General features: G+C 47.0%; 1 protein-coding gene across 4 annotated transcripts in view; it reads left to right on the top strand.

The window, feature by feature from the left end:
- The window catches only part of LOC135056685 (carbohydrate sulfotransferase 15-like), a 113,148-nt gene that overhangs the window by 38,557 nt on the left and 50,927 nt on the right, over positions 1–23,664 (top strand). For all 4 annotated transcript variants that reach the window (XM_063962144.1, XM_063962141.1, XM_063962143.1 and 1 more), the window contains 3 exons: positions 13,158–13,497; positions 20,754–20,900; positions 21,007–21,163. In XM_063962144.1, the coding sequence (XP_063818214.1) occupies positions 13,158–13,497; positions 20,754–20,900; positions 21,007–21,163 (644 nt within the window). The remainder of the gene's footprint in view (positions 1–13,157; positions 13,498–20,753; positions 20,901–21,006; positions 21,164–23,664) is intronic.

Genomic DNA, 23,664 nt, shown 5'->3' with positions numbered 1-23,664 from the left:
CCCCTCCTACAACAAGGGAAGGGGTATTATTCCACACTATATTGTGGTACTGAAGCCAAACGGCTCGGTGAGATCTAAAAGATTTGAACAATTACATACAAGGGTTCAAATCAAGATGGAGTCACTCAGAGCAGTGATAGCGAACCAGGACGATATGGTGTCACTGGATATCAGGGACGCTTACCTACATGTCCAAATTTTGCCCTTCTCACCAAGGGTATCTCAGGTTCGTGGTACAGAACTGTCACTATCAGTTCAGACGCTGCCGTTTGGATTGTCCACGGCACCCCGGGTCTTTACCATGGTAATGGCCGAAATGATGATTCTTCCTAAAAGAAATATGGACGCTTTCCTGATAAGGGCAAGGTCCAGAGAACAGTTGGCGGTCGGAGTAGCACTATCTCAAGTAGTTCTACGACAGCACGAGTGGATTCTAAATATTCCAAAATCGCAGCTTTTTCCGACGACACGTCTAATGTTCCTAGGAATGATTCTGGACACAGTCCAGAAAAGGATGTTTTCTCCCGGAGAAGAAGGCCAGGGAGTTATCCGAGCTAGTCAGGAACCTCCTAAAACCAGGAAAAGTATCAGTGCATCATTGCACAAGGGTCCTGTGAAAAATGGTGGTTTCTTACAAAGCGATCCCATTCGGTAGATTTCACGCAAGAACCTTTCAGTGGAATCTGCTGGGAAAATGGTCCGGATCGCATCTTCAGATGCATCAGCGGATAACCCTGTCTCCAAGGACAAGGGTGTTTTCTTCTGCGGTGGCTGCAGAGTGCTCATCTATGAAAGGGCCGCAGATTCGACATTCAGGACTGGGTCCTGGTGACCACGGATGCCAGCCTGAGTGGCTGGGGAGCAGTCACACAAGGAAAAAATTTCCAGGGAGTGTGATCAAGTCTGGAGACTTCTCTCCACATAAATATACTGGAGCTAAGGGCAATTTACAAGGCTCTAAGCTTAGCAAGACCTCTGCTTCAAGGTCAGCCGGTATTGATCCAGTGGGACAACATCACGGCAGTCGCCCACGTAAACAGACAGGGCGGCACATGAAGCAGGAGGGAAATGGCAGAAACTGCAAGGATTCTTCGCTGGGCGAAAAATCATGTGATAACACTCTCAGCAGTGTTAATTCCGGGAGTGGAAACCTGGGAAGCAGACTTCCTCAGCAGGCATAACCTCCACCCGGGAGAGTGGGGACTTCAGCGGGAAGTCTTCCACATGATTGTAAACCGTTGGGAAAAACCAAAGGTGGACATGATGGCGTCCCGCCTGAACAAAAAACTAGACAGATATTGCGCCAGGTCAAGGGACCCTCAGGCAATAGCGGTGGACGCTCTGGTAACACTGTGGGTGTACCAGTCAGGGTATGTGTTCCCTCCTATGCATCTCATACCAAAAGTACTGAGAATCATAAGAAGGAGATGAGTAAGAACGATACTCGTGGTTCCGGATGGGTCAAGAAGGACTTGGTACCCGGAACTTCAAGAGATGCTCACGGAAGAACCGTGGCCTCTACCTTTAAGAGAGGACCAGCTCCAGCAGGGGCCTTGTCTTTTCCAAGACTTACCGCGGCTGCGTTTGACGGCATGGCAGTTGAACGCCGGATCCTGAAAGGGCATTCCAGATGAAGTCATCCCTACCCTGGTCGAAGCCAGGAAGGATGTAACCGCAAAACATTTTCACCGCATTTGGCGAAAATGTGTTGCGTGGTGTGAGGCCAAGAAGGTCCCTACAGAGGAATTCCAACTGGGTCGTTTCCTACATTTCCTGAAAACAGGACTGTCTATGGGCCTAAAATTAGGGTCCATTAAGGTTAAAATTTCGACCCTGTCGAATTTCTTCCAAAAAGAACTGGCTTCAGTGCCTGAAGTTCAGACGTTTGTAAAAGGGGTACTGCATATACAGCCTCCTTTTGTGCCCCCAGTGGCACCTTGGGATCTCAATGTTGTTTTGAGTTTCCTAAAGTCACATTGGTTTGATCCACTCACCACTGTGGAATTAAAATATTTCACATGGAAGGTGAAGATTCTATTAGCCCTGGCTTCAGCCAGGCGTGTGTCAGAATGGGCGGCTTTATCATATAAAAGCCCTTACTTAATTTTTCATTCTGACAGGGCAGAATTGAGGACTCGTCCTCAATTTCTCCTTAAGGTGTTTTCTGTTTTTCACATGAACCAACCTATTGTGGTACCTGCGGCTACTAGGGACTTGGAGGACTCAAAGTTACTTGACGTTGTCAGGGCCCTGAAAATATATGTTTCCAGGACGACTGGAGTCAGAAAATCTGACTCGCTGTTTAGCCTGTATGCTCCCAACAAGATGGGTGTTCCTGCTTCTAAGCAGACGATTGCTCGCTGGATTTGTAGTACAATTCAGCTTGCACATTCTGTGGCAGGCTTGCCACAGCCAAAATCAGTAAAAGCCCATTCCACAAGGAAGTGGGCTCATCTTGGGCGGCTGCCCGAGGGGTCTCGGCTTTACAACTTTGCCGAGCTGCTACTTGGTCAGGGGCACACCCTGACTGAGGAGGACCTGGAGTTCTCTCATTCGGTGCTGCAGAGTCATCCGCACTCTCCCGCCCGTTTGGGAGCTTTGGTATAATCCCCATGGTCCTGACGGAGTCCCCAGCATCCACTTAGGACGTTAGAGAAAATAAGAATTTACTTACCGATAATTCTATTTCTCGTAGTCCGTAGTGGATGCTGGGCGCCCATCCCAAGTGCGGATTGTCTGCAATACTTGTACATAGTTATTGTTACAAAAATCGGGTTATTCTTGTTGTGAGCCATCTTTTCAGAGGCTCCTTCGTTGTTATCATGCTGTTAACTGGGTTCAGATCACAGGTTGTACGGTGTGATTGGTGTGGCTGGTATGAGTCTTACCCGGGATTCAATATCCTTCCTTATTATGCACGCTCGTCCGGGCACAGTATCCTAACTGAGGCTTGGAGGAGGGTCATGGGGGGAGGAGCCAGTGCACACCACCTGATCCTAAAGCTTTTATTATTGTGCCCTGTCTCCTGCGGAGCCGCTAAACCCCATGGTCCTGACGGAGTCCCCAGCATCCACTACGGACTACGAGAAATAGAATTATCGGTAAGTAAATTCTTATTTTTAACCCATCTCTAATGTATTTATAACCTTCTGGATTGTCAATGAACTGTTTCAGAAAATGTAGATATTTAATGGCGGTGGTTGCGAAAGTTGTTATGGTGGATGGGTACATTAATATATGGGGCAGGATGCATAAAAAATGTGGTCAAACCTCCAAAAATGCAATTTTCGGAGGATTGGCCGCATTTCTCATGCACCAAACTCCATAATGCGATACATTCCTGAGCTTGGATGCGGTAGCCAATGTCATCTGTAGATGGCATTGCCTAACAGAAGCTTATAGGCTTCTTCTTGCATTGTTCCCTGAGAGGGATCCAATCGGATCCCTTCCAGTGTTGTCTGCGGTGCGTGCATCAGCCAACGCATGCGCAGATAGAACTCCTGGGTCATAAACCCAGAAGACATTTTATTCAAGTATATTGTGTTACTAAACACCGTTGTGCTTGCGATGAGTGGGCGATGCTTTAATCATCCTGCCCATGGTCTTTTACCAACATCTAATAGATTTCCTATAAGGCATAGAAAGATAGTGTACATGGATATGCTATAAGATAACCCTCCCGTCTTGCTGGCAAAGTTCAGTGTCTGCAGTCCGTTGGGTATCCTGGCTTCAGCCTAAATCTGGGTACACACAAAGAGATGGTATGACACGACGATGTGACGATACATCACACCACTGTACACACTAAATGATTTGCTGTGTGCTGCGCTATGTATTGTTACATGGACACAACACTGCGTCGGCCATGGAATCATCCTATTGGATGTGCAGCACATCAGATGGGACGATTCAATGAATGATGGGTGGGAACGACAGATCAGGGGTACACACTATCCAATCTGTACTCAACACTGCAGCTAGACTTACCTCTACTCCACACCTTCCTCCCTGCCTTGCTAAGTCTGTCACTGGCGCCGCTTCATCTGCAGACTCCTTTTCAAACTCCTTACTTTCGCATACAAGGCCCTCCCCAACTCTATTGTTCCCCTTATCTTCATCCTTGTGAACACAACCTCTCACCCTCTCCCGACGGCCAAAGAACTTTCCACCGCTTTGGTTACCACATCTCACTTCAGAATCCAAGATTTCTCCCCTGCTGCGCCCTTCTATTGGAACGATCTCCCTCCCTCCGTCAGACTATCCGCCAGCCTACAAGCGGACACTGCAACTCACCTGTTTATAAAAACATATTAGTCTACCACTTAACCATGTCACCATGTAGCCTACCTCACCTTCTCACACCCTCCAATTCTCCTACTCCGGCTTCCCGTCCTTAGCTTCCCTTTACTTGGATCACTCCTTATGTCTTGCGATAGTCTACCCCCCTTCCCTTTAGACTGTAAGCTTCACGAGCAGGGCCCTTCTTCTTCATGTTCTCATTACCTGCTTCTCTTGTACACCAGATAGACTCTATACCTCCTCCTCTTGAGCTCTCTGCCCCCGGATTACACTAATTCGTTGTTTTTTGTTTCTTCAGACGATTTAGACCTATTATCTGTCCACGCTAATAGGTACCGGTTTCAGCTTACACTGTATCTTGCACCCCTTGCATCAGTGACTGTGTTGAGAGTTGCAGTGCTATTTGTTACTTGTCTACTGTATTGTATGGTACTGTTTTCTCCAGTAGTGTCTTCTTGTTTTGCCTTCTGTATGGCGCTGCGGACCACTACGGCACCCTATAAATAAAGCATAATTATAATATTATACCATTCGCATCGGAATGATAGATCCTGCAATATATCTTAAAATGTTTATGTAGTTTAAGAGCTGCAATGCTCAACCTTGGACATTGTAGCACATCGGCTAAATCCAGCCACACAATGAATACATGGATGAGGAGACAGATCTTTCTTTAATAGCCAGCCAGATGGATTGCAGAAATCTCATTCTCAGAAATATGGTGAAGGCCTTTTTTTTTTTTTTTTTTACAGTGGTCTAGCTAAAGGACCCAGGGCTCCCTATGCAAATTATGACGTGCTCCCTGACCAGCTGAAACAACCAATCAGCTCAGATAAGTCGAGTCTTGGTACACACGGTGAGATCCTTGCTATGCCCAATTTTCACTTGCGATTTCCCTTGAACTCCCCGGAGCCCAGCACCACCGATTTTGACTGACTTTTCTTGAGATATGGACTATGTGTGCTTACGATTTTGGCTTATGTGAGATTTTGGCTTATGTGAGATGTCATTGACATGTGAGATGAACTAGATAGTACACCGATCTAGCAAGGATTGACTTGCCTGCACAGTCCATCTTTTCTTGCGATGCCGACCTGGCGGGACAGCGCATCGGGATCGAATCGGGATCACAAGGTGACTTTCACCTTGCGATCTGCACTAACTTTTCTTGCGATTTTGACTATATAGTCAAAATCGAAAGAAAATATCTCACCGTGTGTATACACCCTAAGTTCTTGCAGTGCTGTACTGACCAGTGTGTTCCAGGAAGCCTCCTGGATCCGTCACTGTCCATTCTGGTGCTTCCAGTACAATTGTGTAGATTACTACTTTTTAGGATAAACATTTGGGGTAGTACAGTAGTAAGAGCTCTGCTCTTTTAAAGAATAATTCATTGTGACCGCTGTCATATTACATTGCATCATATCGGTGAGATATTGTAACTTTGGCCCTCATTCCGAGTTGTTCGCTCGCTAGCTGCTTTTAGCAGCATTGCACACGCTAAGCCGCCGCCCTCTGGGAGTGTATCTTAGCATAGCAGAATTGCGAATGAAAGATTAGCAGAATTGCGAATAGAAATTTCTTAGCAGTTTCTGAGTAGCTCCAGACCTACTCACAAATAGCGATCAGTTCAGTCAGTTTCTTTCCTGGTTTGACGTCACAAACACACCCAGCGTTCGCCCAGACACTCCCCCGTTTCTTCAGACACTCCCGCGTTTTTCCCAGAAACGCCAGCGTTTTCCCGCACACTCCCGTAAAACGGCCAGTTTCCGCCCAGAAACACCCACTTCCTGTCAATCACACTCCGATCACCAGAACAATGAAAAATCTTCGTTAAGCCGTGAGTAAAATACCAAACTTTTGTGCTAATTTACTTGGCGCAGGCGCACTGCGAACATTGCGCATGCGCAGTTTGCGACTAATCGCTCCGTAGCGAAAAAAACTAACGAGCGAACAACTCGGAATCACCCCCTTTTTTGTTCATGCAATTTATAAATACTACAAAGCATTGATCCTTGCAGAACGCCATATATTTAAAGCTCGCGGAAAGGTCTCCCTAGTCATTTATATGGTGTATGCGCACTGACATATTATGAGGAGTGTGATACTGTACTCAGAGATGTTCTACGGGACCAACAAAACACTTTCCTTTGAGGCTCGCTCTGAGTTTTATCCTCAGCCTCAAGCATCTGTTCCTGGTCACCCAGAATCTCTTTCAAAAGAACAACTGCTACTGTGGAAGCTGAGATAAGTCATGTGGACTGCAGGATGCTCTGACTGAGATCCTTGAGGCACCACCCAGATAGGGGATTTGCTCACACTGGGTACATACCAGACAGAGAGGGTTTGAGATTCTGAGGGTTTGCTCCAGTTGGAACTCTGGGCTCTCCTCAAGTGGAAACTGAGATAAGTCATGTGGACTTTCTGACTGAGCACCTTGAGGCACTCCCCAGGTTGGTGATTTGCTCCCACAGTGTACAGACCAGACAGAGAGGGTTTGAGAGTCTGAGGGTTTGCTCCAGTTGGTACTCTGGGCTCTCCTCAAGTGGAAACTGAGATGTCTCAGGTGGGCTGTGGCTGGCAGACTGGTGGTACACTGAAATGTGAGCTGTGTGACATACATAGACCAGGGAGGAAGCAGGAGGAATATGGTCTCTTCTGTGTTATTATTTCTCACATAATGCAAAAAGTGCTTCTTGTGTGGGGAGACAAAGTGAACCAAAACTGGGGGGACTGCAGGAGAAGTCAGAGATATGTCTGTGGTAACCTACTTCTTGAATAGCATGATGTTGTGAAAAGCCCCTTTTACCACAGGTGATGGGTGACAAAGGGTTTGGGGCTGTGTGCTATTATGGCAAACTGGTGACAGTTTTTGGAAAATAGGGGGGACTCCACACCATCCCCCCATTTTTCAGTACCAGCCTAGACTCCGAGGTCCGGGTTTGGTTATGGATTTGAGGGAAAGACCTCCCCACCCTTTCCTTTTTTGTTTTCCTGTATTGGGTTCCTGTCTATAGACAGACAGTTAAAAGATAGACAGTCATTAGTTAGACACTATATGGTCGACAGTCAAAAGTCAGACAAGGTCAAAAGTCAGACAGTCAAAAGTCAGACAGGGTCAAAAGTCAGACAGTCAAAAGTCAGACAGGGTCAAAAGTCAGATAGGGTCAAAAGTCAGACAGTCAAAAGTCAGACAGGGTCAAAAGTCAGACAGTCAAAAGTCAGACACAAAAAAAGTTTGTTTTTTTCTGTTTTTTACAACTTTTGCCTCATTTACTATCCATGTCACACAAACTATTACCTTTTAGTAAAGTTGTGGTGAGCGAAGCGGAGCGGAATGAGACACCGAGCCTGAAGCGTGGCGAGCGGACAAATTTCACCAATTTTGGGTTAAAAATGTTTAAAAACACAAAAAAATATATTTTTTTGTGTGTCTTACTTATGACCCTGTCTGACTTTTGACCCTGTCTGACTTTTGACGGTCTGACATTTGACTTTCTGACTTTTGACCCTGTCTGATTTTGACCCTGTCTGACTTTTGACTGTCTGACTATTGACCCTGTCTGACATTTGACTGTCTGACTTTTGACCCTGTCTGACTTTTGACTGTCTGACTTTTGACCCTGTCTGACTTTTGACTGTCGACCATATAGTGTCTAACTAATGACTGTCTATCTTTTAACTGTCTATGAGCTATACCACACCCGTAATCCGATGCCTCTGCTGTTGATTAGATGTGGATGCAGACCAAAACACCCTTGCTACCTGGAATCTGGCTTGTCCCTTTGTTCTGGCTGGAGGTAGCTGCTGCTGCTGTTGTTCTGCGTCTTGTCCTTGCTGGGGGGTGAATGCACTCAGCCCCCCCGGCTCCCAGCATATAAACCTCCTGCTGCCCACTCCCCTGCAATTAAATCCTCTAACCCTCACTGGCCGTTATGATCAGCCAGGTGCTAAAAGGGGGACCGGTGTGCTGGCTGCTACCTCCCCCCCATCCCCCCTGCCTGGGGGGTTCCCTCCATTGCCCCCAGGAGCTGCCTTGCGCCCCTCCCCCTTATATGGCTTCGGGGGCCATCTTTGGCTACCTTTGCCCCTTAATTCCATATATCTTCCTGACAAACTATCATCACGAAGGTAGAACGCGTATCTCATCAGGAAGAACTCTGCAATGTCTCAGATCAGTAACAATCACTGTAGTAGTGAAATTGTAGTTGACCTGTGAAAAAATGACTGGACACTTGGGGGAAAACGTCGCTGACAACGAACGCCTTCAGGTATCAGAGTACAGGATTGTACAGTTCTAACATCTGCAGATTGTCCAATGACGTAGGTGTTTATGTAGGTAATATAGTCATAACGTTTTGACAGCTTGTAATAAGTTTTGTTGTTAAACCTCAACAGGAAACCTTGTCACTTGGTGGAAATGACCGCTACTTCCTCTGCTAATTGGCAAGCAACAACATAAACTCTGGGAGTTGCCTACTTAACCACGAATCCTCCTGTAATGTTGTTGTGGAGAACTCACACTCCCCACTAGTGTCTCATCTCCGAATAAAAAAAACTAAAATTATTATATTATTAAAAGCATACATACTGTATTGTGATTACAGTTTTTTTATGTGTTCTTTACAATATAAAAAGTGTGCGAGTTTTGTTGTTTATTGAGCTTTCTACGAGAATGCATGAAAAAGATTCCCCAAAACAAGTATAAGCTAAAATCGGGGAACCAGAGGAAATCAGGGCCTGATTCTGCTTTGGAAATAAAGCAAAAGAAGCAATTAACTTTGTATCCGGAACAAACGATGATTCAATGCAAGGGGAGCAAATCCAATTATATATTTTTCTGTGCAGAGTAAATACTGGCTGCTTTTGCATGTAGCTTACAAATGTTAGTCAGCCAAATCTAAAGCTCTCTGCACATGTTACATCCAGTGGTGCAAGTGGGCGGGTACGGGTAGGTACGGCGTACCCTTAAGAATGTAGCCGTGGGTACACCGTACCCACCACCGACGGGCCGCCACTCCTCGCCGCTCCCTCCCTCTGCTGCTCAACGCCGCTGCTGAGAGGGTAGGAGAGCGCAGCCTGCGCCTCTCCTGCCCCTCAGTGTCTTCCTTCAATTCAGCACCACCCGTGAGCCAATCAGAGCTCGCAGACCGGCAACTAAGGCTGCCGTACCGCGAGCTTTGATTGGCTCACGGATTAGCGCTGAATTGAAGGAAGACACCCGCACCGCCGCCGGAGACTGAGGGGCAGGAGAGGCGCAGGCTGCACTCTCCTCCCCTCACACACACACACACACACACACACACACACACACACATACACACACACACACACACACACACACACACACACACACACAGGACAGCAGCAGCAGCAGCGGTGAGCAGCAGGGGAAGGGGGGGGCATGTATATCTGGCACTGGGGGCATATCTGGCACTGGGGAGACGTGTATCTGGCACTGGGGGCATATCTGGCACTGGGGGTCATGTGTATCTGGCACTGGGGGCATGTCTGACACTGATGGCATATCTGGCACTAGGGGGACATGTGTATCTGGCACTGGGGGCATATCTGGCACTGGGGGGGACATGTGTATCTGGCACTGGGGGCATATTTGGCACTGGGGGGACATGTGTATCTGGCACTGGGGGCATATCTGGCACTGCAGGGACATGTGTACCTGGCACTGGGAGCATATCTGGCACTGGGGGCATATCTGGCACTAGGGGGACATGTGTATCTGGCACTGGGGGCATATCTGGCACTGCGGGGATATGTGTATCTAGCACTGGGGGCATATCGGACACTGAGGGCATATCTGGCATTGGGGGACATGTGTATCTGGCACTGGGGGCATATCTGGCACTGGGGGAGACATGTGTATCTAGCACTGGTGGCATATCTGGTACTGGGGGGACATGTGTATCTGGCACTGGGAGCATATCTGGCACTAGGGGGACATGTGTATCTGGCACTGGGGGCATATCTGGCACTAGGGGGACATGTGTATCTGGCACTGGGGGCATATCTGGCACTGGGGGGACATGTGTATCTGGCACTGTGGCCATATCTGGCACTGCGGAGATATGTGTATCTAGCACTGGGGGCATATCGGACCCTGAGGGCATATCTGGCACTGGAGGGACATGTGTATCTGGCACTGGGGGCATATCTGGCACTGGGGGGGGACATGTGTATGTAGCACTGGTGGCATATCTGGTACTGCGGGGACATGTGTATCTGTCACTGTGGCCATATTTGGCACTGAGGGCATATCTAGCACTGGGGGGACATGTGTATCTGGCACTGGGGGCATGTGTGGCACTGGGGGCATATCAGGCACTGTGGGGGCATTTCTGTATCTGGCACTGGGGGCCAATGTATATCTGACACAGTGGGGGGCAGTTGTTTATCAGGCACTGTGAGGGCATTTGTGTATCAGGCACAGTGAGGCAATGTATATCTGGCACTGTGGAGCAATGTGTATCTGGCACTGTGGGGCAATGTGTATCTGGCACTGTGGGGCAATGTGTATCTGGCACTCTGGGGCAATGTACATCTGGCACTCTGGGGGCATTTATGTATCTAGCACTGTGGGGCAATGTGTATCTGGCACAGTGAGGCAATGTATATCTGGCACTGTGGGGCAATGTGTATCTGGCACTGTTGGGGTCATATGTGTATCTTCCCCTCCCCCCCCATTTTTTAGCGCACGCACCTTCGGCGCGCGCACACAGTACCTATAAGACATTTTTTCTACTTGCACCACTGGTTACATATGCCCCATCTACAGTGCAACATGGTTTTGCCTAGGTGCACAGTTGTTTGTTTATTTGTTTTTTTTGCTTTACTTTCAAATCAGAATCAGGCCCTCAATGCAACATTAGCTTTGATCTGTTAGCTCTAATACGGGTAACATTGAAATGTGAGCATTGTGAGAAATGCTAGACTAGACCATAGAAAGCTTCAGTATACATTTATTATTATTATTATTATTATTATTATTATTATCATTTATTTATATAAGGCGCCACAAGGGATCTGCAGCACCCAATTACAAAGTACATAAATTAGCAAAAACAAGAAGACAGTGATTTACAATAAAATACAATATAGGGCAAGTACAGGGTATATAAACATGGCTGCGTCAGGAGAAAACACTGAAATCAGTATCAGGGTGGTAGCAAATCCAGGGGAGGGAAGAGTACCCTGCTCATGAAAGCTTACATTCTAAAGGGGAGGGGCACATAGACAGGGGTGACACAGATAGGGTAGACAGTGAGCGTGGGCCACAGAGGGCTTAGGGTGAGAGACACATTTAATGAACTTATCTCTGCACAAGCTGTGCTTTCGTATCGATAACAGGACATGCTCTGTACTTTTTTCAATTTAAATAAAATGTAGAACTATAAAGCAAACATTGTGCTCTAAGTGGGGTCAACAAGACTGTGCAACATATCTGGTGTCATGCTGAACTCTGCAAACCTCTCAGAATCGTTCCATGACTGATAAAGAATTTTGTGCTTCAAGTATTGTGCCAAACTTTCCATTATGCCCGCTCTTGTGCTGGACAGCCTGAAACATACCAGGTATCAAAGCGGTTAAGGTTCCACAAGCAGCAGATTTCTGTTCTTATGTCTCCTGATTATCTCTGGTTTGTGTAGTTGTGATTATATCACTCACTGCAGGAATCTGATCACACTACGAGCAGTTTTGTGCGAGTACAGGCTGAGTAAAGTGCGGCTTTTGCCGCGCTAACTGGCATTCGCGGAATTGGATTGACTTCATTGTATTTTCCCTGTGTTTGCATTTCCAAGTGTATCTTAACTGACAAGAGTATCCTGCATCAGTTAGTTCTCTGTATCCCAGAATAAATACCATTGTATGAATATGACTATTTTGTGCCTTTTTGTGCAACTGCATCCAGGGGGTTCAAACACAATGTGAACGATTGCATCCATGTGCCATAATGTGATGCGGAGTCACTACAGTGTGGCCTAATGTAAAGTGGGGGCACTACAGTGTTTCATAATGTGGGCTGGCAGGAACTTCATTGTGTAGCATAATGTAACTTGGGGCCTCTATACTGTAAGTTAACTGCTCTGAGGCCCCATAAACCTTATTCTAGCCCTTGTGTAGGTACAACATGAGACTGCCTGAATAAACAGTGAATCACTAACATGAGCTGAACCTGATTCTTAAGGGGGGTACACATGTAGCGATGTGCGCTTAATTTCTAAGCAATCTGACTAGATGCTTAGATATTAAGCACAGATCTCTGTGTGTATGCCCCATAGCGATAGTGATGCGCGGCCCTGTGCGTCGCTATTGCCGGTTCTAGATTGGCACACTTCATCGCTGGGTGAAGCGAGCATACCCCCCCTCACTCAGCACACATTGGGGCAAATGTATTAAGCCTGGAGAAGGCATAAAGAAGTGATAAACCAGTGATAAGTGCAAGGTGATAATGAACCAGCCAATCAGCTCATAACTGTAAATGTACATATTGCAGCTGATTGGCTGGTGCATTATCACCTTGCACTTATCACCGCTTTATCACTTCTTTATGCCTTCTCCAGGCTTAATACATCTGCCCCATTGCGCTGTGTGCTGAGCGGGGGGAGAGATGTGTGCTGAGCGGTCTGTGATAGATCACTCAGCACACATCTTCCCCGTGTTTACCCCCCTTTACTGTTTCTGATCTTCTAAGATCTTTACACAATATTGCTGATAAGTCTGTGACGTCACCCTAGAAGGTGATAGGTTGCCCTCATATGAATATTTGTCCAGCTCACAACAGGCGTGCCTCCTCTATGCATAGGTTACAGTTACAGTTTTGTGTTTGTTTCTTTTCCCAGCTGTTCTCTGTAATCCCACATCAGTTCCTCCATCTGAGTCGCAGCCCGTGCTGGTACCAGAAATATGATGGCAATCGCAGCAGTGATCCCTATGGGACAAACGCATATGCCTTATACGCCAAGCGCTTGCAGACCATATTGGAAGAGATGCGCCAAGGGTTCTGGGCAAGACTCCAACTTAGAAAGGGTCACCAGTACCGCTTGCGCTGTTTGCCCCACTTTTACATCATTGGACAGCCCAAATGCGGCACTACAGACCTCTATGACCGATTACGCCTGCACCCCAACATCCAATTCTCTGTCATCAAGGAGCCACACTGGTGGACAAGGAAACGCTTTGGTAAGATTGCATTGACTAGATTGATCAAATGTTCGAAATTTGCTAACGAATAGATCATATTTTTTTGTGCTAGATCATATTTTGTTGTTGTTGATATTAAGCAAATTAACACCACTGTAGTGGCCGCGACAGACATTTATAAACTGGAATCTTAGCTCCATTTGACGAATTCTTGAGCCTATTTGTGGGGTGAGATTTATCGACTATTGAGAGAGCCTGTAAAATAAGTTAGGCATTGATTGGTTGGTACTTTATCTCTCCCCAGTATTTGAGAAATCTCCCACTATATTATAAAAATAAATTTGGGACAGTAAAAGTGTTTGATAGATTGTATGTAACACATCATCCACAATTGTGTGCCAGTAATTGATGGATCCTCTATAATATTCCCACGCTGGATGAATTTCAATTTAACTGCTAATAATCTAGTCATGGGAGAGTTCCGTGTCCCAAAGCTGTGAGATACTCCTAAAGTGACTGTTTGTGACTCCGTTATGTAGCATGTGCTTACTGAATTGATTGACTATAATTGCACAACTTTCATTCACTTGTTTGCGTATGTCATCACTGCAACTTAATTATTTCTTAAAATATGGGGGACGGGGTGCATTGGACTGCACACACACCCTAACTGCAAACATAATGAGAGGGGCTATTATGCTGATACTTGTAGTTCTACTCAGAAAAAATAAAATGCAGATGCACGCTCTACACTGCTAATCAGAATAATTGTAATAAACTCTGCAGTCTAACACAGAACAGAACTGAGGTGCTTAGCATAATTTTTGCCCAAAAGTATATGGGCCCACCATCCACGACCAGGTGACCTCACTAAGGTTCAAGTCCAGGGCACAGGACCACCAAAGTCAGCACAGGCCAACTGTCCTATGGCATCACACTAGTAAGATGTTAAAGTGTTAGTAAGTGTTACATAAGAAGCAGAAGCTATGTGCTAAGTGTGTAACATGGGTAAGAGATAATAGAATGATAAAAGGTGTTACATAGGTAGATAATTAGGTGCTAAAACGTGCTAGATTAAGTGTTACAATGTGCTGCCCCAAAGCAGGTAGGCCACACCAACCTAGGGGCCCCGTTCCACGAACTGTTACCATCATAGTGTCTTTACGAATATGCAGTTAGTAATTGCCAAAGATCCATGCTAATTAAAAACACCCCTGGGTAGGTAGGAGGGGTTCTAATCCAAGCTGAAGGAGTCTCCGCCTTCAAGTGTACACATGTACACAGCATAGAATATATGGGGGGGGGACGACACCTTGGACCGCACACCCTAAGTCCAACCATATTAACAGGTGCTGGAGGAAGAGAAATGCAGATGCACACTCCTAGCACTAAGAGCACTGATAGTATGAATAATTGAAATCAGGGGTCAGGGAACTTTTTTACCTTTTACCCCAAAATATATTTAGATACGCCGACGTTACCCCCTTGATTCGAAAGGAAGGAAATCATATATTATTGTGCATATATACTGGTTATCACTGTTTATATGGCATTTCTGAGATGCTGTGTATATATGTATGTATGTGTGTGTGTGTGTGTATATATATATATATATATATATATATATCATTATTATTTTCGCCAATTATTTTTTAGCAATGAATTAACACTTTCTCCCAAAAACACCAGAATGAATGTAAGAAAGACGGATGAGGGGGGGAAGGAGGAGGGGGACACGACTTTTAGGAGACAGATGGTCACATCCTCACCTCAGTAATGTCAGTGGGAATTTCCCACTGTTATGTGGGCCACTGTCTGATCCTGCAGAACCCCATCAGCGGTCAGCCACAGAACACTTCAAGTTCTGTGTGTGGGCTGGCGGGCCATGGGCGGGAGGACAGGACAGCGCAGGATGGGCGGGTATGAGGGAGCACGGTGTGCCGTCAGCACGTCACACCGCGGGCAGGAACACAGCACAGGGCGGCCAGGAGCTCAGCGCAGGGCGGACAGGAGGGTGCGTGGTGTGACATCAGCACGTAACATCGCGAGCCAGCCAGTGCTGGGCGGGGCTGTGTCTCTGCAGCGCGACCGTCCATTACCCCCAGGAATTTCATTTTTACCCCATTTGGGGTAATTTACCCCTGTTCCCTGACCACTGATTTAAATAAACCCTCACAATTATATTAAGAGGTGCTGTCATGCTGACACCTGTAGTTCCACACATAAAATATTTCTTAATATGCCTCAGATGTTTTGGAGCCAGCAGAAAGTATAAAAGTGGAAAAATTGCCTATGGCAACCAATCAGCTTGTGACTATCATTTTATAAACTTTGCTAGATAAATGACAGTTGCAAGCTGATTGGCTGACCTAGGCAATTTCTCATTTTTATCTCATTAAGATTTGATACATCTCCCCCAAAGTTTAATACACCTGGGTGTTGAAAAAACACTAGTTTTAAAAGGTACATGGGAAATTGTATAATGAAACGTAAATGATTGTTCTATGGAACTCTGGAAAAGTTGCCCATAGCAACTAATGAGTTTCTGTCATGTATCTACCACATCTTGTGAAATGAGAGTTACAAGCTGATTGGTCTCTCCATAGGGTTGATACATCTCCCTCACAGGGTTCCATAGAACATCCACAGTAATTAAATGAACACTTGTTAAGATGTAAAATATTATATAATGAAAATAATATATACACATAATTATATTGCTTTGTTGATGTATGGTGAAAAGTACTTTAAGGGCTTGATTTAACTGTATGAACATGATCTGCTAATGTATTGGCCAAGTGTACGGGGTCTCCGAGACTATGGCTGGGTACACACTGGAGGGACGGGGAATTTGTTCCAACATATGAACGAATCCCCGTTAGCCCGAATTTCCTGTACACAATGGGGTGATTTTAATAAAGGACGGAACCTTCATTAACATAACACTAAATCTACACCCATTGAGCCGACACTGCTTTTCTAATCTGCATTTCTGCAATTCTTCAACTCTGAATTCCTTACAGCCTCCACTCCTACTTCCACTTTCCCTCAACCTATTTACCTACTAAACACTATGTCAAGGCTTTCTTATACTCCCCACATTACTCAGTGTCTACCTAATCATGCGTCTTTATCCTTCCCCCCTAGTCTCCTACACCTCCTGCTCCCTCCCCTCCTCTGTTTCCCTCCATCTCTCTGTAAACTTTCCCCTCCTTTCCTGTTACCCTACTTTCACTCACGTCTACCCCATGGTCCTGCTACCCCACAACTCAGCCCTGCTCCCTCTCTCCCTTCCCTGTCACCTCCCCACACCCCCATCCACATCACACTGACCTCTCTCCCTACCCACCTCCTGCAGTTTCCCCTCCTAGCTCTGGAACCCGCACCATCACTACTCTCTCATCATCCCTGCACTCAAAGTTAATCTCTCCTCATCGCTTCAGCAACCCTGATAATCTCATTCCCTTCTCTCCCACAAACCCATACCCCCTATCCTGTGCCCTGTGGAATGCCAGATCTGTTTGTAACAAACTGGTCCCCACTCATGGCCTTTTCATTTCCAACTCCCTACACCTACTAGCCATTACTGAAACTTGGATTACGCCCTCTGACACTACTTCTCCTGCTGCTCTCTCTGCTGGGGGCCTCGCATTCACACACACACCCCGACCTGGGGGTCGCCATGGGGGTGGTGTTGGGGTCCTTTTACCTTCTAGTTACTCCTACCAACTCATACCACCAGAACCATCCCTTACATTCTCTACATTTGAGGTCCATACTATACGCCTCTTCCAACCAGTCCATCTTAGAGTAGCTGTCATTTACCGCCCCCCTGGCGTTGCTTCCAAATTCATCGACAACTTTGCTTCCTGGCTTCCTCTCTTCTGACATTCCCTCCATTATCCTAGGCGATTTCAACATCCCTATTGACATCCCCACACAATCCCCTGCCTCTAAACTCCTTAACCTCACCTCTTCACTTGGTCTCTCCCAGTGGACCTCCTCACCCTCCCATGTGAATGGGAGCTCACTGGATCTGGTCTTCACTCACCGCTGTGATATTTCTGATTTTTCAAATTCCCCATTTCCCCTCTCTGACCACCACCTGCTCTCCTTTAACCTCTCTCTCTCGACTTCCCCATCTCTACCTCCCAAGGCTACCGTCACTAAGCGTAGCATTGAGGCTATTGACACCACATTCCTTTCCTCCCTGTTTGACTCATTTCTCTCTCCTATTCTCTCTCTCTCATGCCCTGAACAAGCCACCTCCATATACAATGCATCCCTTACTTCTGCTCTTGACTCTGTTGCTCCACCAACCACTATTCACCCTCGCAAATTAACACCTCAACCCTGGCACACCAAATGCACCAGATATCTGCAAAAATGCTCACGTACTGCTGAGCGACACTGGAGGAAATCACGCTCTAAGGCAGACTTCCTCCATTTCAAAGTTATGCTCTCATCCTTCAGTGCTGCCCTTTCTCTTGCTAAACAGTCATACTTCAAGAACCTCATCTCCTCCCAGTCTTCCAACCCCCGGCGCCTCTTTGCCACTCTCAACTCACTCCTCTGCCCACCTCCACCTCGTCTCCCTTCCTCACTCTCTGCTCTTGACTTTGCCACTTACTTCACATCCAAAATTGACTCCATACGTAAGGACATCACATCACACCAGACCATCAGTAGCCAGCTTTCCCCCATCCCTTACCACCCCTCCCCATCCCTCCCACCTACTCTGACCTCTTTCTCCCATGCAACTGGAGAGGAAGTCATGGCCCTCATTCGTTCCTGTCCCCTCACCACCTCCCCACTTGACCCTATCCCCTCCCACCTCCTCCGCTACCTCTCTCCTTCTGCTTGTTCTCACCTTTCCCACCTTCTCAATCTCTCCCTCTCATCAGGCACTGTCCCCTCTGCCTTCAAGCATGCACTCATCTCTCCTATTCTTAAAAAACCTACCCTTGATCCAAACACTCTCTCCAACTACCGACCCATCTCTCTCCTCCCTTTTGCCTCCAAACTCCTTGAGCGTATTGTCTACAACTGCCTTACTGCCTTTCTTTCCTCACACTCACTACTTGACCCATTCCAGTCTGGCTTCCGTCCTCTCCACTCCACTGAAACTGCCCTTATAAAAGTATGCAATGACCTCCATGCTGCTAAATCTAAGGGACACTACTCTCTACTTATTCTACTTGATCTCTCTGCTGCTTTTGACACTGTGGACCATCCTCTCCTACTGCAAATCCTTCACTCCATTGGTCTGCGCGACACTGCCATCTCTTGGCTGTCTTCCTACCTCACTGACCGTTCATTCTCTGTCTCTTCTCATGACTCCACCTCCCCCTCACTTCCACTAACTGTAGGTGTACCCCAAGGTTCTGTCCTTGGTCCTCTCCTCTTCTCTCTCTATACGTCCTCACTAGGTAAGCTCATTAGTTCTTTTGGTTTCCAATATCATCTCTATGCTGATGACACCCAAATCTATCTTTCCTCTCCAGACCTCTCCCCTGCTCTCCTCACTCGTATCTCCAACTGTCTCTCTGCTACCTCTTCCTGGATGTCCCAGCGCTTTCTTAAACTTAACATGTCTAAGACCGAACTGATCATCTTTCCTCCCTCCCGCATAACCTCACCTCCTACAATCTCATTATCTATTGATGGCACTACTATCTCCTCTAGCCCCCAAGTGCGCTGTCTTGGAGTAATCCTTGACTCCTCCCTCTCCTTCAAACCACACATTCAGCACCTCTCACAAACCTGCCGTTTTAATCTAAAAAATATTTCCAGGATCAGGCCCTTTCTGACCCAGGATGCTATTAAGACTCTTATCCACTCACTGGTCATCTCCAGACTGGATTACTGTAATCTCCTCCTGACTGGCATTCCTGACAAACACCTCTCTCCACTCCAATCTATCCTCAATGCTGCTGCCCGGCTCATTTTCCTCACCACTACGCACTACGTCTACCTCTCCTCTCTTACTAGACCTTCACTGGCTCCCCTTCCCTTTCAGAATCCATTTCAAGCTTCTCACACTCGCTTACAAAGCCCTCACCCACTCCTCTCCCATCTACATCTCTGATCTTATATCCCTTTACATTCCCACACGTCCTCTTCGCTCTGCTAATGCACGATGACTTTCCTGCCTACGGATCACCTCCTCCCACTCCTACCTCCAAGATTTTTCACGTGCTGCACCACTTCTCTGGAATTCCCTACCTCTCCCCCTCAGACTCTCCACCTCTCTACAAAACTTCAAACGGGCTCTCAAGACCCACTTCTTCACCAAACCCAGCCAAATCTCATCCTAACCCTCTGTTCTATTCTCTCCATGTACCCCATCTGTGTCACCCCTGTCTGTCTACCCCTCCCCTTTAGAATGTAAGCTCTCACGAGCAGGGCCCTCTTCCCTCATGTGCTTATCCTTTCTTACTTTAATAATCTTCAACTGCATCAACTCCAGCAGTCTTCTGCCACCTGATACTTATTCCAGTGTCATCTGCTGATGTAACTATGTTTATTTACCCTGTACTTGTCCTATACTGTCATCAACTGTAAGTTGCTGTTTTCCTGTTTGATTATTCATGCACTCTGTAATTGGGCGCTGCGGAACCCTTGTGGCGCCATATAAATAAAGGATAATAATAATAATAACAACACAGGACGCTAGCGGCGGATGCTTGGTTTGATGTGCAGAACATCAAACCAAGTGTCTATCACATGCCACCACGGGAGCGCGCAATCCTGGGTACACACTGCACGATATAAGCGATATGTCACAACAAAATGGCATTTCGGTGCGACATCACTCCAGTGTTTTCCCAGCTTATGGAGTACTGGCATTCTAGTTATACCCCTTTCACACCGCACAAATAACCCGGTATCGAGCCAGCATATTGCCGGGTCGACACGGGTCAGTGTGCGGTGTGAAAGCGCCATAGTCGAAATCCCGGGTAAATCCCAGTGTTATTCCCGGGTTGAATACCGGGTCAGTGGCAGCTTACACGGGCTCCCTGGTCGATGCCATCCGGGACCCGTTCACCACAACAGGGAGTGCGGCGCGGAGATGATCTCATCTCCCAGCGCCGGCTGCGCCCCCCCGCCGCTATGACAACCCGCCCCGGCATATTGCCGAGTCGGGGAAGCCAGCAGTAGCGTCCAGTGCCGGATCCCACCCGGAAAAGACCCGTTTCCAATTCCCGGGTGGGATCCGGCATTGGCGGTGTGAAAGGGGTATTACCGTATTATCAGTAGATACTTTATACATTGTTACATTGTTTCCACTATAGGAATTGTGAGGCTGAAAGAACCTTTCCACCAGCCTTTCCCAGTGGAAGATTATCTGGACCTCTTTGATTTGGCAGCACAAAATATTCAAGATAATCACAGAGGAGACACAGAATTAGAAGCAGGGTGGATGGATCCCATCCTCACAGGTAGGACACTGCGGAGGAACAGATACAGGAGCCGCATGATATACCTGTTAATGATTTAATAGTGGAAATTGCCGGCCAATGAAAGTCTTTCCTCCTCTTGATTCAGGAGAGGCCAGTGCATCCACCATGTGGGACAACAGTGCTTGGTCTTATTTCTATGATAATGTCACCAACACAGAACCTCCAGTGTTAATCCAAGACTTCATCCATTCCATCCAGCCACGGGCAAAGTTTATTGTCATGCTTCGGGATCCGGTGGAGAGGTCAGATAATGGTTAATGCTATTTTCCTAATGCTATGGTGGGTTTCCGAGACGGAGAAGCCAGCATGAAAACAAGTTTATTGCTGATTCTCGGAACCCTTAAAGAGTACCAGTCTCAGCTGTGTCTTTTGTGGCCTGGACTAATTTTTATAAATACGAGGCAGTGAAAGTACTACAAACACCGTGATGTCACCAAGGTGTCCACTTCATGCCCAATTTGTATGAATCATTGGTCGCTAGAGAATTAGCTTTGGGTGTATGAAATTATTTTTGTATGCTCATGTTCAGAAATGATTTTAAAGAAAGTTGATTTTCTCTCTTACTATATTTATAATTTATAACTGCATGTTGACCCAGAAAGTGAGTCGCAGGGGGGAATTCAATTGTTTACCCCCACGGCTGCCACTAGATGGTGCCTGAGGGAGCAATTCAATTGTTGCTCCAGTTGGGTGTGAATGCCGTGGGGGTAGTCACATTTCTGCTCCCAGCTTCCTGAGGTGGCGAGCAGAAATGTGAGAACACTCTGTGGTTTGGGTGCTCTAATCAGGAGTTTAGATGGGCTTAGCAGCTATACGCGGCTAAACCTGGTCTTATTAGATGTGACAAATGCAATATTGGGTGCCTGGGACAATTGAATTGCTCCACAGGGTGCTCATTAAGTATAGCAGTGCCCATAACAATTGAATCGTACCCATATTATTGGTTTGCTGCTGTACTCATTTGAAGTGTGCTTGACTGTAGTGTTGGATCTTGTATGCTACCAGGTATAGAGGAAACCTCTCATGAAGTCCTAGAGTGACCGACCTAGGTTACCCTGGAAGATTGTGCATCATTCTCAGTACATTTAAGTACACAGTGTAGCATCACATAGGTAAGAGATGGTTCTGTTTCCATAGTCACATCAGCAATATTTGGATATGCTTGCCAAGCAGGGGCAAAGCACTTGGCTAGATATACAGGATGAGCAGGGGAGGCGCTGGGTTAGATATACTGACTGAGCAGGGGGAGGTGTTGGGTTAGATATACTGCCTGAGCAGGGGAGGTGCTGGGTTAGATATACAGGCTGAGCAGGGGAGGTGCTGGGTTAGATATACAGGCTGAGCAGGGGAGGTGCTGGGTTAGATATACAGGCTGAGCAGGTGGAGGTGCTGGGTTATATATACTGACTGAGCAGGGGAGACGCTGGGTTAGATATACTGGCTGAGCAGGGGAGGTGCTGGGTTAGATATACAGGCTGAGCAGGGGAGGTGCTGGGTTAGATATACTGGCTGAGCAGGTGGAGGTGCTGGGTTAGATATACAGGCTGATCAGGGGAGGTGCTGGGTTAGATATACTGGCTGAGCAGGTGGAGGTGCTGGGTTAGATATACAGGCTGATCAGGGGAGGTGCTGGGTTAGATATACAGGCTGAGAAGGGGATGAGCTGGGTTAGATATACAGGCTGAGTAGGGGATGAGCTGGGTTAGATATACAGGCTGAGTAGGGGATGAGCTGGGTTAGATATACAGGCTGAGTAGGGGATGAGCTGGGTTAGATATACAGGCTGAGCAGGTGGAGGTGCTGGGTTATATATACTGACTGAGCAGGGGAGACGCTGGGTTAGATATACTGACTGAGCAGGGGAGGTGCTGGGTTAGATATACAGGCTGAGCAGGGGAGGTGCTGGGTTAGATATACAGGCTGAGCAGGGGAGGTGCTGAGTTAGATATACAGGCTGAGCAGGGGAGGTGCTGGGTTAGATATACAGGCTGAGCAGGGGAGGTGCTGGATTAGATATACTGGCTGAGCAGGTGGAGGTGCTGGGTTAGATATACAGGCTGAGTAGGGGATGAGCTGGGTTAGATATACAGGCTGAGTAGGGGATGAGCTGGGTTAGATATACATGCTGAGTAGGGGATGAGCTGGGTTAGATATACAGGCTGAGCAGGTGGAGGTGCTGGGTTATATATACTGACTGAGCAGGGGAGACGCTGGGTTAGATATACTGACTGAGCAGGGGAGGTGCTGGGTTAGATATACAGGCTGAGCAGGGGAGGTGCTGGGTTAGATATACAGGCTGAGCAGGGGAGGTGCTGGGTTAGATATACATGCTGAGCAGGGGAGGTGCTGGGTTAGATATACAGGCTGAGCAGGGGAGGTGCTGGGTTAGATATACTGGCTGAGCAGGGAGGTGCTGGGTTAGATATACAGGCTGAGCAGGGGAGTTGCTGGGTTAGATATACAGGCTGAGGAGGGGAGGTGCTGGGTTAGATATACTGGCTGTGCAGGGGCAGGTGCTGGGTTATATATACTGACTGAGCAGGAGAGGTGCTGGGTTAGATATTAGATATACTGGCTGAGCAGGGAGGTGCTGGGTTAGATATACTGGCTGAGCAGGGAGGTGCTCGGTTAGTTTGTAATGCGGATGCTAATTAAACATTTAGTATTCATAGTTCTGTCCGGGCTTGCGTTAGAAACTAACAACACCTCTTGCATGGTCATACAGTGTATGGAGCAGGGGTGG

The sequence above is a fragment of the Pseudophryne corroboree genome, chromosome 3 (assembly GCF_028390025.1).
Source record: "Pseudophryne corroboree isolate aPseCor3 chromosome 3, aPseCor3.hap2, whole genome shotgun sequence".
Taxonomy (NCBI): domain Eukaryota; kingdom Metazoa; phylum Chordata; class Amphibia; order Anura; family Myobatrachidae; genus Pseudophryne; species Pseudophryne corroboree.
The sequence above is the reverse complement of the archived record's forward strand: the minus strand, read 5'-3'. Positions and strand labels throughout refer to the sequence as shown.